This window comes from Trichosurus vulpecula, chromosome 2 (genome assembly GCF_011100635.1).
Source record: "Trichosurus vulpecula isolate mTriVul1 chromosome 2, mTriVul1.pri, whole genome shotgun sequence".
In the NCBI taxonomy this organism is placed as follows: domain Eukaryota; kingdom Metazoa; phylum Chordata; class Mammalia; order Diprotodontia; family Phalangeridae; genus Trichosurus; species Trichosurus vulpecula.
The window spans coordinates 367,860,453-367,878,712 of NC_050574.1; the positions used below are offsets into that span (position 1 = coordinate 367,860,453).

An 18,260-nucleotide genomic window follows, 5' to 3' on the forward strand; every position below is an offset into this window, starting at 1 on the left:
ACAATTTTTAAAGACTTCAGAACTCTGATCAAAACAGTGATGAATCTTTACATTACTTCAGAAAACTGACAACAGGGAGGCTGACAAATGAGACATTCATGGTTAATGTGTTGATTTGTTGTTGAGAGTACTTCCATCCTCCTAGTCATTCAGGTTTGCAACCTTGGAATTATCCTTCACTCAAGCTTACCCCAAATGTCAAATCAGTTGCCAAAACTTGTAGTTCCACAATATCTCTCAGATCTATTCCCTTTTCTTACTCATATGGACGACATAGGTCTTCAACACTTTTCCTCTGGACTAATATCATAGACTAATTGGTCTTGCAGCCTAAAGTTTTTTCCCTCTTCCACCCATCCTTCACACTGTTACCAAAATAATTTTTCTGAAGTGTATGTCTGACCCATATTACTCCCCAACTGAATATTAATTCCAATGGCTCTCTATTGATTCTAAAAATCTAATATAAGCTCCTCTGTTTGACACTTAAAACCCTTCACAACCTACAACCTGCCCTAAACCTACATTATCAATCTTATAAATTATTCCCCTCCCCACAGATTATAAGACTCCAGTCAAACTTGACATTCTTGCTATTGTTCCTCATTTTCCAACCCCTCTTAATTCCACTGTCTTCCCTCTATTATTTCCCATTTATCCTGTATATAGCTTGCTTTGTAATATATTTGTTTGCGTGTTGCCTCCCTCATTAAATTGTAAACTCCATGAGGGCAGGGGCTGTCTTTTGCTTCTTTTTGTATCCCCAGCACTTGGCACATAGTAGGCATTTAACGTTTAGTAAATTGAATTTAAGATGATACTACATCTATTTCTCTGCTTGGAATATTCATTTTCCTTATCTCCATCTCTAAAAAACCCTGTTTTCTTTCAAAATTCTGTTCAAGTGTCACCTTCTATGTGATTACCTTCCTGATCTTTTAGGATCAGTTGCTAGTTCCCTCTCCCCCATTTTTCTAGTATCATTTACATTTACTTATTTAATAAAAAGTTGTTTTCCTTCAATTGAATGTAAGCTCCCCAAGGGCAGGGGGTATTTCATTTTTTTTTTCTGGAGCTCAATTAGATAGCACAGTGCCTGGCACATACCACACACCTGATGAATGCTTGTTGGCTGATTGCTGAATGTCTCATCATGGTGTTTAAATCTCAGACTATACTCTATTTATTTAGCACAAGTAGGCCAAGGACTATAGTATTAGGAATGGCATCTGTGGTTACACAACAATAACCATTGATAACAAGGTTCTTTATCAAGACTCCAAAACTTTCCAATATAGAGATATGTATAACCTCCAATAGACAGGATTCCCTAGAATTATTTTAAGACGGAGAATGGATGACACCAGTTGTTTAATTTACCAATGGACAAGGCTCTAAGTAGTCCTGCAGAATACACAGAATTCAGAGAAGTTTTCCAAGGCACATTAACACATCTCTGTAATTTATTAGTATTGAATAATTTTAGCAATAACATGTTGCTCATGATAAAGGACTATAAGACTTTTAATCAAATGTAATGCTTATTTCTTACTTCTTCCTTATGTGAAGAGTTATATTTTGGGTTACATGGTGTGCAGACAATTATATAACAAAACTTTACTTTCCTCAAGAGTATTTAGTAATATATATAACATAAAAATAACTTAGCAGTTCAGGCACACTAATCGTCTGTTAGTGGAGCTATGCAGTCAGTGATCCAACTATGCTGGAAAGGAATTTGGAATTTTGCTTCATAAGTGTATAAAATGTTTACACCTTTGGACCGACCCAGAAGCTAGGAATAAAGGTCAAGGAGGTCAAAGACAGGAAAAAAAAAGGCCCCATACACATCAAATATTCATAGCAACTTTTTGGTAGCAGCAAAGAAATGCTACAAAGTAGTTGCCCATCAACTGAGGAATGACTAACAAATTATGGTGCTTGAACGCAAGGGAATGATTCAACTATGCATTAAAATCAACAAATATGAAGAGTTAAGAGAAGCATGGGAATACTGATATGAACTGATGCAATAAAGAAAGCATAAACAGTAAAATAAGATACAGAATTACTACAAAAATGTAACTGGAAAAAACAAGAATGAAACCAAACACTATGATTGGAATGACCAAGGTGGGCCCAGAGAAAAGATGAGAAAATTAACCTCTTTCTCTTCTTTGTAGAGGATGGGAAATATGGGTGTGAAACATTATATATACTGTTGCATATGTTGCATACATAGCATATACAGCTGAGGTGTTGGTTCATTTTCTTGAACTGCTTCTTCTATATAAGAGGAATGCCTTGCTTGGTAGGGAGGTATGAAGAGATACAAAAATAAAAATAAAAAATAAAAATTTAATGATTAAAAGATTCATTAGCATTTTACAATCTGTACTACAATACAAAAATAAGGAATGTATAACTTTATTTCAATCATTCAATCAATCAACAAACATTTTATTAAACACCTTAAGACAACTGAGGACACAAAGGCAAAAAATCAAATAGTTCCTACCTATTCTGTGAGGGAAAACAACATGTATAAATAAATACAAAGTAATTGTTGGGAGAAGCACCATAAGCTAGTCACATCAGGTAAGATTTCACGTGGTATGTGGTACTTTAGCTGACCTATAAAGAAGTTAAGAGGTCTAAGAGGTAGGAAGGAGCATATTCCAGGAACGGATGATAACCAGTGCAAAGGCAGGGAGATAAGAAATGGAATATTATATGTAAATAACAACTGGATGGCTTGTAAAAGGGAGTAATCTTATAAGCCTGGAAAGATAGTAAAGGTCACTGAATGCCAAAGAGAAGAGCTTGTATCTGATGTAATATATTGTCATTGGAGTCCTTTGAGCAGAGAAGGGATCTGGTCAGAAGTGTGCTTTAGGAAGATTGCTTTGGCAGAAGTATGGAGAGTGGACTGGAAGAGAGGAAAGACTTGAGGCAGTGAAACCAATTAGGAGGCTCCATGCAACAGACAACGAGAGCTTGAACTAGGAGTTTTTGTTATGAGTAGAAGAGGGATTTGTAACCTGGAGTGTATAGATAGATTTCAGGGAACCTGGATTGGAAAAAACTACATCTTCATTTAAATACAATTGGTTTTCTTTGTTAATCCTAGTATTTATTTTATGCATTTTAAAACATCATTCTGGAAATGGTTTCATTGGCTTCACAAGAATGCCAAAGGGGTTCATGATACACACAAAAACGGTTAAGATTGAATGGAAAGAAGGAGATGGATTGAGATACTGTGGACTTAATTAAAATCAATAAGACTTAGCAACTGAATGTGAAGAGGGGTGAAGGTTGACTGTAGTTGTGGAACCTGGGAGATTGCAAAGATGGTAGTACTTTTGACAGAAATAAGAAAGTTCAGAAGAGAGCTGGGTTTTGGAAGATTTGATTCTGTTTTGGATATGCTGAATTTGAGATGTTCATAGGACACAGAGTTGAAAATGTCCAATAAGGAGTAATGAGTAATGTAGGCCTGGAATCCAGGATACGGTTTAGTGATGGATCCATAGATGGAAGCCATCTGCATAGAAATGAACCCAAGAACACTAAGGAAAATATCAAGAGAAAGACTATAGAAAGAGAATATAAGACAGAAACTTGGGATATAGAGGACAACCGAGCAAAGGAGACTGATAATAAGCAGTCAGACAAGTAGGAGGACCAGGAGTTATGAAAACCACAAAAGACAAAGTATTCAGGAGGAATGCTGCAAAGTTGTCAAAAGATAAAGATTGTGAAAAGGCCAATGGATTTGGTAACTAAGAGATCATTGGGAACTTTGGAGAGTGATGTGGATGTGGTGGGAAACAGAATGAAAAGGGCCAAGGATTGGGAGGAAGTAAAAGCAACAAGACAGGGATCCTGTCCTGCTCTCCCCCTCCCCCGCCACACATACACTCCTTCCCCACTCTGTTTTGCTTTATAGTTTTTAGCTGTTTATAGGGAGAAATATAGTACAATAGACTGATAAAAGCTTTTTTTGTCCAATCATGTGTCAGTTTTGCCTCCTTGGTTTACGTAGCATTTACTTATCTGTGTAAGTGCTACATCTACCCAGCAGAATGTAAGCTCCAACGGCTCAATGGCATTTTAATTTTTGTCTTCATTATTTTGAGTGTCCAACAGAGTGTTTTGATCATAGGAGATTAACAAATGTTTGTTGAGTTGTCCTGCTGAAGAGGTAGCCCTCTGCAAACAAAGTAATGCTCCAAAACAACATTTAAAAGTTATAAGTTAACAAGAAAAAATAATCCAATTCTGTTATATAATACAAAACAGTATGTATCCGTCCATACCTATTTCATCCCTAAATAGAGGCTACATCCATAAAATTTATCTTTGTCAGAAAAAAAATGTGGGTACACATTGCAAAATTGCACTGGTTAAGCCGCACTGAGGTGTTTTACAAAGCAGTTGCTGGGGAAAATGTCTGGCTTGTATTCAGATTCACACAATTTATTACTTTTAGAGGATCAGAAAGTGGCATTAGATATATAGGGTGTTCCAGTTTTAAGCTTTAATAGTCTACATTAAAGAAAAAAATCAACAACTAACCACTTACTTTCAGGTATTAATAGAGGAATGAAAATTCTGTTGATAGGAAAAGCATCGTGACATAGTGGATCTGAGTTTGAATTATTGGTACTGATATTCAGTAATTGTATATCACTTTCTACAACCTTTCTGACCAATAGTTTCTCTATTTGTAATATTACTAATATTTTTCTATCTACCTATAAGAATTATGATGAGGAAAATGCTTTGTATTTGTTTGAATTATTGGTACTGATATTCAGTAATTGTATATCACTTTCTACAACCTTTCTGACCAATAGTTTCTCTATTTGTAATATTACTAATATTTTTCTATCTACCTATAAGAATTATGATGAGGAAAATGCTTTGTAAACTGTAAAATGCTAAAATAGTAGGAAAATGTATATTTAAGGCTTGTATGAGGAAAATAATCTACTTGTGGAAAGACAGAAGCTTGAATCATGGTTTAAAAAAAGCTCTTAAAAAAGATTAGGATCTTGAGCAACTTTATGGGAAAAAGCCCAACAACCTGACTCTAGTGAACATTAATCAGTTTTCATTGCTTTATTTTTACTGTTAATCCCTAATGTATAAATAATGTATATATTTTTACAAAGCGGAATAACTTTGTATAGATTTTCATTTTCTGCTTTTTTTTCACTTGGTATTATGTCATTTTAAATTTTCATGTGTTAATACAGGCTATGTAATTGTCATTTCAATAGCAGCATTTCATCTGATAATTATACTATTATTTAGCCATTCTTCTATTGTTCGTCATTGTGTTGCTGAAAATAAAGGTTTTGAAGAGTTGAAAAGGTGAGCTCAAAAAGTTAAATTAATAAAATTTATTTTCTGAACTCAGTGATATTTTAAAATTAATTTCATTTTACAAAAACAGACAGGAGGAGTCTGTTATGTCAACAAAGGTAGATTTTCTTTAGTTAATCGTTCTAAGATTCTATATAAACATTTTAAAATGAACTTCAATGTTTTTAAGTTATGAAATCAGCTTTTCACTGTACTTAGGTAGTTAGGATAGGTTATAAATGAATATATATAGCCTTTTTTTCATATTTCAAGGATATATAATTTCACTGGTTTCACTGCTTTCATTCTTTTCCACAAACCCTGTTCCAAACATCCCTATCTGTATCAACTGAACCATTGTTCTTCCAGTTACCCAGGTTCCTTCACACTCTACTTTCCTTCACATAACCAATAAAGTGCCAAGTCTAGTTAATTCTTCTTCACAACATCTCTCAAATATAACCCCTTCCCTTCACTCACAGGGCAGTCATCCTAATTCTGGCCTTCTTCACTTCCTACATAGAATATTGCAATAGTTTCCTAATTGGTTTTCTTGTCACAAGGTTTTCTCTTCTCCCATCCATTCTCCACCCAACTGCCAAAGTGGTATTTTTAAGAGCAAAGGTGTGACCAAGTCATTTTCCTGATCAATGAACTCTAGTGCTTCTCTATTTTTTATGTTCTAATCCAAACTCCTGTAGATAGCATTCAAAGGCCTTCCCAGCCTAAATTATCTCTGTAGGCTTACTACACTTTATCCCCTTTCGTTCAATCTTTGGTCTACCCAAACTGTCTGTGTCGTTCATCCTACAAGACATTTTATTTCCCATCTGCTTGCTTGCATACATGCTGTCCCCTAGGTCTGGAATGCAAACCTTCCTCCCTTGTGCTTAAAAGTCCCTCATTTCCTTCAAAATTCAGTTCAGATGCTCTTTCTTGACACCTTTCCCCTCAACTGCTAGTGCTGTACCCCATATACGTCCATGTTGTGTCCAACTACAGAAACTAAGTTCCCTGAAGGTAGAACAACATTACAAAAGGCTATGGTACCAGTGCTTTTTATGTATTTGTAAATATTGAATGGAAATGAATTTGGTCCACAGAAACAATGCTGTGAATGGGCAATAGGACAAGTGAGATTACAACCTAATCTGGTTATAGTGTATGAATGGCAGCCTAGGTTGAGGCAAAATTACATGTGATATGCTTGTACTGTTAAGAAAATCATTTTTCTCACAATGTAGCTTTCCCAAAACATTTTACGTTAGAGTCTCAATTCATTGAAAAAGGATATAAAGATACTTTCCTTGTTGCATGTTTGACAAATTCCAAACTTCATCATTGAGGAAAGAAACTGTGGCTCCCTTAAGGAAAAGGCAGTGGCTGTCTGGAGGATCCAACTTTAATAAAACATAGAAATATTAATTAAATCATTCTGAGTCGATCAATGGAGAGCTGATTAATTTCTTGATCAAGTATATTTAAAAAGTTAAAATTTGCATGTTTTTGTATTTGTGACAGTTACAAAACAATGTCCCAATCAAAAGCAACTGGCATGTACCTTTTGATAACGGAAGATACAAGAGGAAAAAAATGTGTGTGTTCTCCCCCCATCCCATACCATTAAATCCAAGAATATTAAAATAATTTGCCATTTCCTACATTAAGAGGTAAGTAACTAGGTGGCTCCGTGTAGAGCACCTGGCCTGGAGTCAGGAATACCTGAGTTCAAATCTGGCCTCAGACATTCACTAGCTGTATGACCCTGGGCAAGTCATTTAACTTCTGTCTGTCTTAATTCACTGGAAAAGGAAATGGCAAAGCACTCCAATATCTTTGCCAAGGTCACAAAGAATCAGACACTATTGAACAACAACATTAGAATGGCATAATATTACAAAAAGGTTGCCAACTCTCCTCTGACAAAATTTTATTAGCTTATAGGAATAGTTTCAAAGATCAACCTGCTCAGTGTGAAAGACTGGTATAGACATGTATAAAACACTTATTAGTTTCATTTGCATTAGGGATTGGTGATAATTGAATGGAGTAAAGCTAAAGTTTGCCTTTGTATTGCATAAATATTAAGTTAAATAAGCTGACAGTATAAATAAGGTTTCCTGGAGAAAATGTCTAAATTACTTAGCAGAAAAAAATATTCTTAAGAAACCAGTTCCTTCAGAAGTCAATATTTCCAAATCATTGTTATACTAATTACAAATTCTTATCCAAGTAATTTAAAATTTTTATTAGGTAACACTGTCACATTTCATTTAGTCCTGGGTACCAAATCTAGTTGAAAGTGATAAAACTACATTTCTTTTAAAAATATTCTAGAATTTAGACTTTTTAAGAAAATAAAACACATTTCCTAAGACCTAGCAATTAATCTGAACTTCTCAGGATATTGTTCTTTACTAATTAAATATCCCTGATAAAGGTATTGCTAGAGTTTGTGATATTTATTACCTGAAGATTTTCTTCTGTGGTTACCCAGTGGCCTCCAACACCAAGAAGTGTGATGATATCATGCTTGTGTGGTAGTAGTTGTAATTTTAAAGTAGGCTCCTCATCTTTACTATACAATCTCACTTACAAGGGAATAGGAAAAAAAAAGCATTCAATATTTATTTGCACATAATCATTTATTTCTCAAAAATTGTTTTATTTCTGTTTTTAACACATAGCAATAATGAAGATTTTCAATTCAGAAAAAAAGACATGATGCATTTTGTGTTCTGAAACTTTAAAATTAAATTTTCTGTATAAAAACTGTACATTAAAATTGTAAACTGAATAACTAATTCTAAACATAAATGAACTTAAATGTGAAAATCTATACACATTTGAAAAGTAGGCCAGGTATAATGACAAATAATTTACTGTGGTAATTTAACCATAAAGCTTAACATGACAGATAGCTTTAAGAAATCAGTTAAAAAAAAAGCTGCACTTTTAAATGCTGAACCCATATTCTGTAACAGCAGTGGTGTCAAACTCAAATAGAAATGGGGCCACTAAGTTGTACATAAGGATTCTTGTGGGCCATGTATGGACTTAGTTTTAAAATGTAACATTACCAACATTTAATTGTATTCCTATTCATTTTGTTAAATATTTCCCAATTATATTTAATTTGGTTTGGTGCAGTCTGCATGTCTGAAACTACAGATGTTCACAGCAATCATAATAACACAGAGTCTTAAACTTTTAGTAGCGGGAACTCAAAACTTCTAACCCAATTTCCTTTTCTGAAACTGTCATTTAAGTTTCCAAATGAAAGAATTCTTTTTCATTAACTTGATCAGGGGAAAAATGTATACATATACTTCAACTTTCAAAAATGCTCTGAGTTATAATTTCCATAAAAGGTGGAATATAAACAAAAATGAAGTCATTTTTCCTAAGTTTTAAAATCATTGTCTTCCTCATTCAATGATACCAAGAGTAACCTTTTAAGCTATGGGTAAAAATACTAAAAGTATTACCTGGTTGTTCTTTAGACAGAGTATAATAGCTAAATTATTCTTTGTGTAACAACAACTAACTTGAGCACCTACATGAAAGTGGTTGGCCAGTAAATATTTTTCTGAATAAATGATTGCTTGTTACAGCCAAATAAGTGAAAAAGGAACAAATATAATCCTTGAGTCATGTACATATTCTATTTGTAGAAAATTTGTAGAATGTAAGCTACATTATTGCAGGGATTGCTTCATTTCAGTTTTTGTGCTTAACCTGGTAATGTACTTAATATATGTTCACTGAATGTCTGTCATTCTGAACCTACTCAAGTTCATGCTCCTTCCTTTACAACCCTCTGGCCAGTTTGTAATGACCAACACCAGACCTGAGGGTATTTCTTGATGCTAATAAAAATGCCCAAGAAATGGAGGCAGCTGTATTCCTCTACAGCCTGGTATGTAGAGGGTGGAAGGAAAAGGTCTCAGCCCGTCCTTTCTTGGAATTATCAAGTGTCTGACACCACAGTGATACAGTCTAACTAATAACTTGGGCTAATGTCCATAAAACCTGGGACAAACCTTAGTAAGTTTATTAATTATGGTCCTGTTTAGAGTTTTCTTGTGAAGAGTAATCTTTTATTAGCTTCCTGAGAAATATTAGTCTATTTAAATACAAATACCAGAGCAGTCATATTCTGAAATAAGAAAAAAAAAAACAATGTAATTCATAATCATTTGTGAGATTCAAGTTTCTCTAACTTTCGCAAATGAAAGTAATAACAGATATATGTGCTGGAGCCAGCCTGAACTAGCTTACAAGAGCCAATTACTCAGTTTTCAGTGTGAGCATTAATAACCTGGAAATCAGAAAATGCTATACATCAGGGCTTTATTTGTTGTTTTGCTGACTTGTTAGACTTAATAAAGTGATGGAGAATATGTTAGTAATGCAGATTAATCATAAAAATGTGTTATGCATAAACATCCCCCCCCCCCCCCGAGAGCCACAGTTGTTAAACATTTACCAGCAGACTTACTGGTAACAAAGGAGATATTAGTTTAAATAAATGAGTTCTTTAAATTGACAAAAGAATGCCCTCAATTAATGAATTTCTTAATTATTTCTTGTTCTTGTACATTATCCTAAGAGCCCACATTTGACCATCACAGATATTTTTAAAAAGGGCATCTTTGAAATTCAACCAACGAAAGAACTACAAGTGCTATTTATTTAGCATATTTCTTCGTTATTACAAACCTCCAGCATCTAGGACAATATCTACTCCTATGCCACCTGTTTCTTCCAAACAGCTTTCAGCAACATCAACTTTTCCATTAGACACATCTATCACTCGAACTATAAAGGACAGAAAATTAGACAATTACACAATATTCTCTATCAAAACATACTCACCATAGATTGGGGTTGGAAGACTATAAAAAAGAGAATAAAAATTCTGTCCTCCAAAATATGTTAAGTGAATGATAAATTAAAAAAGAAAAAATACAAAGCAAAATTATAGTTTTAATCGGACAAAATTTTAAGGAACTAGTTCAAGAAAGAAATGGTAAATTTGACAGCTCAAATTCAGAAAACATAGATGTAAAGGACCAAGTCCTTATTGGGCATGAATTACTAAAAATGACGGATCTACAAATCTATCTACAAATATAAACTACACAAATAAATCACTTGATTCATGTGAAAGACGACTATGAAATTTCAATCTTGGCTTCAGGTCACTATTTGTTTAGGTATAATGGATACTTTTTACCCTTAATAGAACCAAACAGATGTAGGCAGGACAGTACTTACCTACCAAGGGTTGTTTTAGTCCTTCTCAAACATAGGCATCCCCCAAAATGAGGATATAGAAAAAGAACATGATAATTTTAGCACTCGAGTAGTAAAACTTAAACCAAATCAAACCCAACAAATGATTATTTTTAGGTACTGTATTAATGAAAACTACAGAATTTTTAAAAATTTCTCACAATAGTATACAAAAAGGGTACCAATACTCTCTCTTACCAAAGATGGCAAAAACCTTTCAATTATCAGTCTGAACACATGAAGAAATTGTAATTCTCCTTATCTGAAGTTTTATCGATACCTTTTGTTTTTGTATCACATTAAGTTTCAAATATATCCTTGCCTCTGCTCATCAATCCTTCCTTTGTAACAAAGATTTTTTTTCTAAAAAGCCATAATTTCATAAAACAAATGGACACATTGACTGTGTCTGACAGCACATGCAACACTGCCCACTCAAAGCCTCTCCACATCTTCTCTGAACTTCTCCAATAAAAGGAAGGAGGTAGAATAATGCATCACATCTCGCAACAATCTCAATTGCCAAACATGATGGCCTTTTTTCAATCAGCATTCCTCTCTATTTCCTCTGCAGGACAATGAATGAATTGACAATGAAGACCACTGTTTCCTCCCAGATATTTTCTTCTCTCTGGGTTTTTTGACACTTTTTCCTCTTGGCTCTCTATTTACTTGATCATCATCCCACCTGCTAATTGTGTGTTTATCCTAAGACTCAGTCCCAAACCCTCTCTATTTTTTCTCTTGGTGACTTCATTAGGTCTTATCACTTCCATATCTACATATTCAGCCCTGGTGTCTTGCCTAAACTTCAGTCCCACATTACCAAATACCTATACTTCAAAACAGATGTGCTTTTATAGTCATCTAAAATTCAAAAGAGAATGCATTATCTTTTCCCTAAAATTCAATGCTCTTGATGAATTCCCTAACTTTCTTCAAGGTCATGACTGTCCTTCCAGTTGCCCAGGTTTGCAATCTCAGAGTCATCTTGGACTTTTTACCCTCCACTCCACATACCCATTCAGTTGCCAAGTCTTATCAGTTCTACTTCTGAAACATCTCTTAAATCCTTCCCCTTCTTTCTGCTCACATGGCCACAACTCTAGTTTAGGCCCTCCTCATCTTTTAACTGTACAAGTGAATGAATTTCTAATTCTTCTTCCTGCCTCAAGTCTTTCCCTTCTGGAATCCATTCTCTTACAAAGCTGTCAAAGTGCAATTCCTCAAACAGAGGTTTGATCATATTACCTTCATGTTCAATAGGTCACAACAGTTTCCCATTATTGCTAAAATCCATCATGAACTCCTCTGATATTTAAAGCCTTTCCCAGCTACATAGTAGGTGCCTTCAACCTACCTACGTAGGCTTATTTATACATGACTCCTTTTCATGGACTCCTCAGTTCAGTTAAACAATTTTTTTTTCTTGCTGCTCCCCCCAGAAAAAAAATTCCATCTGTCGGCTTCAGGCTTTTTCACAGGATGTTTCTCCCATTCGATATGAGCTCCTTGAGAACAGGAGCTGTCCTTTGCCTTTCTTTGTACCAGTGCTTAGAGCACAGTGCCTGGCACATAGTAGGTGCTTAATGAATTTTATTTTTCTTTTTATCATTCATGCTTAGTCCTGGTTGAGACATAGTAGAATCTCAGCAAATGCTTGCTGACTAATTGGAAATTCTTACAAATGTTTATATGTAGGTAGTACTGAGATAGTTTGGAATTGTCTTGTGTTTTTCCCTTTTCTACTGCAAAAACGTAAATATATTGATACAACGGTGGGCTTGTAACCCAACTTTGCCTACTCTTGCCTATGATGTTTTCCAAACTGAGCTCAGGAGATAAGTGACCACAACTGTTACACCCTATGAACATACCAAATATCAAGCAATACTGGCAGATAAGCACTTTAGTGCTATTGTGTCCTAAAGATTACTTATCAGGATTGTGGAAGGGTCCTTCACTAATTTTATTCTGCAAGGCTGGGACAGTGAAAGATCACCTCTTCAGGTACAGTAACTAGCCTCTTCGAAATGAAGTGTATTTAGGGATAGAGGTAGAGGTTTAAGTGCAGAGAAGAATGTACTGGCCAGAGAAAGAAGTGGACTGGGAAGAAATCCAAGGGAAATGTTTCTTCTTATTTTGTTTTTACTCACTTTTTTCTTGCTGCTTCTTCTATTTATTTTGTCTTAGTGGTAGCAGAGGTAGAAGCTGCACCACTATGATGTAACCCCTCAAGAACCTAGCCCAATTATGGCGGTGGCAGTAACACACAGCAGCACAGTCAACGTGGACAAAGGGCACGCAATTCCCCTAGTGATGCAGAACTTACAGAGTGGCCTGACAAGAATGTAAATGGGGTAGCAAGAAGCTGCTCTACTTGGCAACTGTTATCTTCTCTTTTCTCCTTTTTAATGCTTTCTCCTTTCTCAGCTTCATCTTCTTTTCTTTTTTCAAACTGAACCCCTTGGTACCTATTATTCTTTTCCACGCCTTCTCTACCTTTCCTTTTCCTCTTTTACTATTTCCTTTCCATCTCCCTTTCCTTTATGATGCTCCTTTCCATCCTCATGACTGTTCAAGCATGTTAAGGCTTTTCAAAAGTGTATCTCCATTCTACCATCTGCTCCCTACCCGCCCCACCCCCCCACCTCTCCCTGTCCAGCAAACAAGAAAACTCTGTCAAACTAAATTGAAGAGGATCATATACCTATCTCAGGCAATCACATACAGAATTTAAGAATAAAATTCTTAAATAAAATTTAAGAAAAAAGAAAAATCAGGAAACAAGTGTTGTAGAAACAAACTAGCTGAATGAAGTAAGAAAGGCTTTAAAGCCTTTCTAAATATTTCAAAGTTCACTTCATTGAAAAGCCTGAACAGAGAGACAAAAATGTGATATGGAACATAAAAAGCAGCTTAAAATTAATTTAAATAAACTAATTTAGCACAGAAATTTTTTTTTATTTTAAAAATATTTACTTTGGTTTGAAATGTTTTATTTTTTATTTATAGTAAAAATTAAAACTGTACAATATACTTTATCTTCAAAACTTTGCATTAGGAATATATTAAGAAATATAACTTACCTATTGCAGGCCTAAGTCTTTCAAGGTACTGTTTATCTTCAAGATTGTATGCTGTTGAAATAACTTTGGCCCCTCTGTGGTGCGCTAACTGAATAGCTATTGTACCCAATGCCTGTGTACAGAGGAAATACATAAACATGTGTATGTTTTTTATATGTGTGTGTGTGTGTATACACACACACACACACATATATATGTATATATATATATATATACTTTTTTACATTAACTTACATACACATATGAATTCAAGACCATGATGAATGTACCTGAGAGCACAACTAATTCGATTTGTGGAATTCCTAAAGTCTATGACAAAGAAAGGGAGTTATATTCTTTCAAGATGGTGATAATAAAAGAGAACAATTTTCTGGTATATATTATTTAGTATCCTATATTCAAGATGTTCTTACTCCTGGCAAATATGGCAAATATTTTTGCTGTTTTTTTGGTGTGGCTAAAACCTAAGCTCTTTCACTCTCACTTTCTTGTATTTGTTCAACTCAACTTAGTAAGCATTTATGTCCCAGGTCTTGTGCTAGACATTGAGTGAAATAGTAGACATATTTTGTAGACAATTGGCAAGACATAGGGATAAAGTCTATGGCCATGGCAACGAGAAAAACCTTTTTAGAGGAATAAACCTATGACCTTTGGCCTCATTAGCAATATATTCTAAACTAATTCTATTATACATATACATATATATGTAAATACACACATATGTAGCTATGAGACTCCCTTCTCTTTGAAGATCAAAGCATTTTAAGATGTAATATCCTTCCAGTAACACTTGACATAAACATAGTGCGAACTTTATTATTGCAGTTTTAAAGAACTGTGAGTCAGTGATGAAGGATTCCTATCAGACCAGTGTTTAGCCCTAAGACTAAAGTGCCTTTAATAACCTCTTAAGTTTTATAGACATTGCAGAAAAAATGTAAATGGTATAATATTTTAGATGTATATTTAGATGTATTACTGACAAGATAAGAATACTAAAGACAGAAGTTTAGTTCACAAATTAATACCTGAGAAAACCTGTTGTGAAACTTATGGAAGAGTTATCTTTTTAATTTAGCTGCAGGGGGAGACGATGCCTTTTTTCTGGCCTTTCTTTGAAAACAGGTTAAAATCTCTCAAGTGTAAACCTTAGGTACTCATGGGCTATGCCTACAGATAAGTATCAAAGTTATAACACATTGATTTAGGTTGTTTTCTTTTGAACTTCTTTAGGAGGTTCAGAATAAGTTACAGCTAGCACATGCTTCCGGTCATATCTCATAGACTGATGAAAGCCACTCAATGCCAACACAAAGTGTGACAGTGGAAGAGACAAAGCATCATTAGCATAAGGACCAGGACAGCATACCGGGCAGTCTGTTTTTTGTTTCCCTGGTTTACTTTGTTTTTATCATACTTTAATTCTAAAACAGAATTATTGTACCCACACTTGCTCCATCCATTATGAGCACTGATTTTCCAGGAGAGAGATGAGAAAGAAAATGCAGAGCTGTGTAGGAACGTATCCCATCACGGATGACTCCTGCCGCTTCAGCCCATGTGACCTTTTCTGGTTTATGTACTTGTGAAGAGAATAATAGAGGAGAAAAGCAAAAAAAGTTATTTTTATTAGAGTCTGACATTATATCTTACTACTGAATATTTTAGAGAAAAAGCAAAGCCAAGCCAATTTTCTTAGTAGGCAGTGTAGGCCCATATTGTAGATTATGATTTGATTAACATATAAATCTCACTGTACCTCAGTTTTACCTTCTGTAAAATGGGGAAAATGATAGATGCTTTACAGGTTTCTGATATTACAATGTGCAAGATATCATTATAATCACCATTTGTTTCTTTACGACAAAGTTTACGCTTCATGAAAAGACTGAGATAAGGCAGCAGAACAGACAGATGGCTGGCCTTGGAGTCAAGAAGACTTTAGTCGTGCCTCCGATATATACTAGTTCTGTGCCCCTGACAATTTTCTAAGATTGTAAATTAAAGATGAGTGCTGATCTGTATGGATGAAAGGTGTTTAACAGAATCATCCATGTAGAACTCGACAGGACTTTGGTGGCTATCAAATCTGGTTCTCTTATTTTACAAACAAGGAAACTAAGACAGAGAGAGGTTAAATGACCTGACCAAGATAAATCAGTAGTAAGTATGTGAGGCAGTATTTGAACTTAGGTCTTCCTGAATCCAAGTCCAGCATTCTTTACACTACATCATTTAGCTGCCTCACATCTCCTCCCAATGAAATTACAATCCAGACAAATGTACATGCACATATGTGAAAATATATTAAATATTTATGTGTGCATATTGCAAGCAAACTACTGAGGAGGGTTGTAGTTACTTTTTTCTAAAAAATGCCCAAAAAGGAAAGATAGTTAATTTTAGAAAATGGTTTAAGCAGCAAAAAAGGGTTTGGAAGAGATAACCTCTTAGATTTCTTTCAGATAATACCAAAAACATCAACAACCACCTCATCAAATGTCAATCTATTGTCCACCTGGTGAGAAATGTTAAGAGAATGGCAGCCAAGGTGACGTACAACCAAGCCCAGTATATCTTTTTTTACTGTAATTTGGAACTGGTGGGCCCCACTAGTACCTAATGGTTAACACACAACTCTTTCCCAAGATCCTCTGACTACAAAGCCAGCACACTTTATGCAACAGCACAATGGCTCCATTTAAGTCAATAGTGGAAGTTATTATTTAAAATGAATAATCAGTAGTCCCAGAAAGTAAAATTTAGAGGGCTTTTCACAAAGTTTAGTCAACATACATTTCATGGATTATAATATTTCATTCTTTACTACCCACTGGGTAGATATAATAAAAATTGAGTAACAATAACATATAACATATGAGAGAAGATAAAATTAATAAGATCATAGAAAAGGCTGGATTGTAACATACCCAGGTAATGCTCATGTATTCTAACAATTTCACAGAGACCAGATTCTTCTGAATCCAAAGGCAAAATTCCTTAAAAAAAAAAAGTTAAATCAGAAAAGTACACCTAAATTTAATGTTCATTATGATAATTTTTCTTTCAAACGAAAGTTTGGCAGAAATTAATTGCTGCCAAAGCGTTTCATGTTTGTTCTGAAGAATTGCTGTTGAGGTTATAAATCATTTACAAGGAAGGCTTTACTTAAAAAAAAAAAGGTAATAATGGTTATTTTACTTTTCTAGAATTGCCACTGCCCTCTCCTCTCCCCCCATTTCTCTTCACCTCATTTTTTCTGGTTTCTTTTTGTATGTGGGTTAAAAAAACAAACCCAAAACTCCTGTTGGGTACAGCCTTTCTATGGGGTAAGAACAAAGAAAGAAATAAAAGAAAAAGGGAAGAGGAATAATTCTTTTATAGAACTCAGCCATATTCTAATAGATCTACTGACATTTTTCTCCATGTCATGGCAGCAGCCTGGATAATATACAAATAGGCCAATGTACACGGTATATTCTGCTGTAGCTAAGCTGGGCTCTAAAAACATTCTTCCTTTCTGTGGTTTCCTGTGCCCTTCACCAATGTAGGCACTACTGGAAGTCTAATCTGCCACTAGTAATATGACATCAGAGCATCAAAAATGAAGTTAAAAATATAACTGGGAAACAGAAAAAGCAAAACTTCACTATTACAAAAGGTAACATAAAAGTAATACTGCAAAAACTTGAGGAAAATCAGTAAGATTTTATTCAATGATCCTTTTTCAGCTGTTAAAAAAATGAACTTGGAATATATCTTGCCACTTTGCATCTTGTTTGGACTGAGAAATAGCAACTTCAAAGGTTATACAGCAAAAATTTGTAAAAATCATTGCTTGTGCTCACATTTTCTACCACATGAGAAACCAAAATTTAAATTTATTTTATGTAAATTATTTTTTATTTTCTTATGTAAATATTTTTTCAGTGAGAGGCTTTGTGTGGATGGGTTAAGGGAAAAAAAACAACTCCAAACTACTCAATTTCCAGTTTGCAAAATGGATCTTCTAAATATAGTAAACACAGTTATCTTCAAGTGGATTATCTGAATTTGCTTGCCGGCCAATACCCAACTAGGTTTCACATTGCACACTCTAGGGCCTAGTCAGGACAGGGATGGGATTAAGTATACAGGAGTATGTGTATTTTTAAGTATTTTTCTTAAAAAAAAAACTACAATCCCTGCCATAGCATAAATAATTGAGACTGAATTTTTAAAATTAGAAAAATACTTTAGGAGTACAATGGAAAAATAGGAATATAAACTGAAACTCACCTACTACTTCATCATCTGGATGAAAAAATGATACTTTGCTTCCAACTTCAGAAAAGCAACATGAAAAATATTAACACATAATAGTAAATGTTCTGTGATAATTACTTTTCACCTGCTAAGTCATTCAGATCATTAAGATCTTACCTATTTCTTGTTTATACACATTAGCTAACTAGTTTAGTAAAAACGTTAAGGCTGGCAAGTTTATAGCACAATTTC

General features: G+C 34.5%; 1 protein-coding gene across 8 annotated transcripts in view; it reads right to left on the reverse strand.

The window, feature by feature from the left end:
- The window catches only part of CRYZL1 (crystallin zeta like 1), a 53,413-nt gene that overhangs the window by 2,365 nt on the left and 32,788 nt on the right, over window positions 1-18,260 (reverse strand). For 4 of the 8 annotated variants that reach the window (XM_036744711.1, XM_036744713.1, XM_036744712.1 and 1 more), the window contains exons 5-12: window positions 18,042-18,086; window positions 16,694-16,762; window positions 15,212-15,345; window positions 13,761-13,872; window positions 10,654-10,674; window positions 10,096-10,194; window positions 7,843-7,964; window positions 6,668-6,773 (exon numbers count right to left, since the gene is read on the reverse strand). In XM_036744711.1, the coding sequence (XP_036600606.1) occupies window positions 6,668-6,773; window positions 7,843-7,964; window positions 10,096-10,194; window positions 10,654-10,674; window positions 13,761-13,872; window positions 15,212-15,345; window positions 16,694-16,762; window positions 18,042-18,086 (708 nt within the window). The remainder of the gene's footprint in view (window positions 1-6,667; window positions 6,774-7,842; window positions 7,965-10,095; window positions 10,195-10,653; window positions 10,675-13,760; window positions 13,873-15,211; window positions 15,346-16,693; window positions 16,763-18,041; window positions 18,087-18,260) is intronic. The other 4 variants (XM_036744715.1, XM_036744714.1, XM_036744716.1 and 1 more) reach the window with 4 other exon arrangements.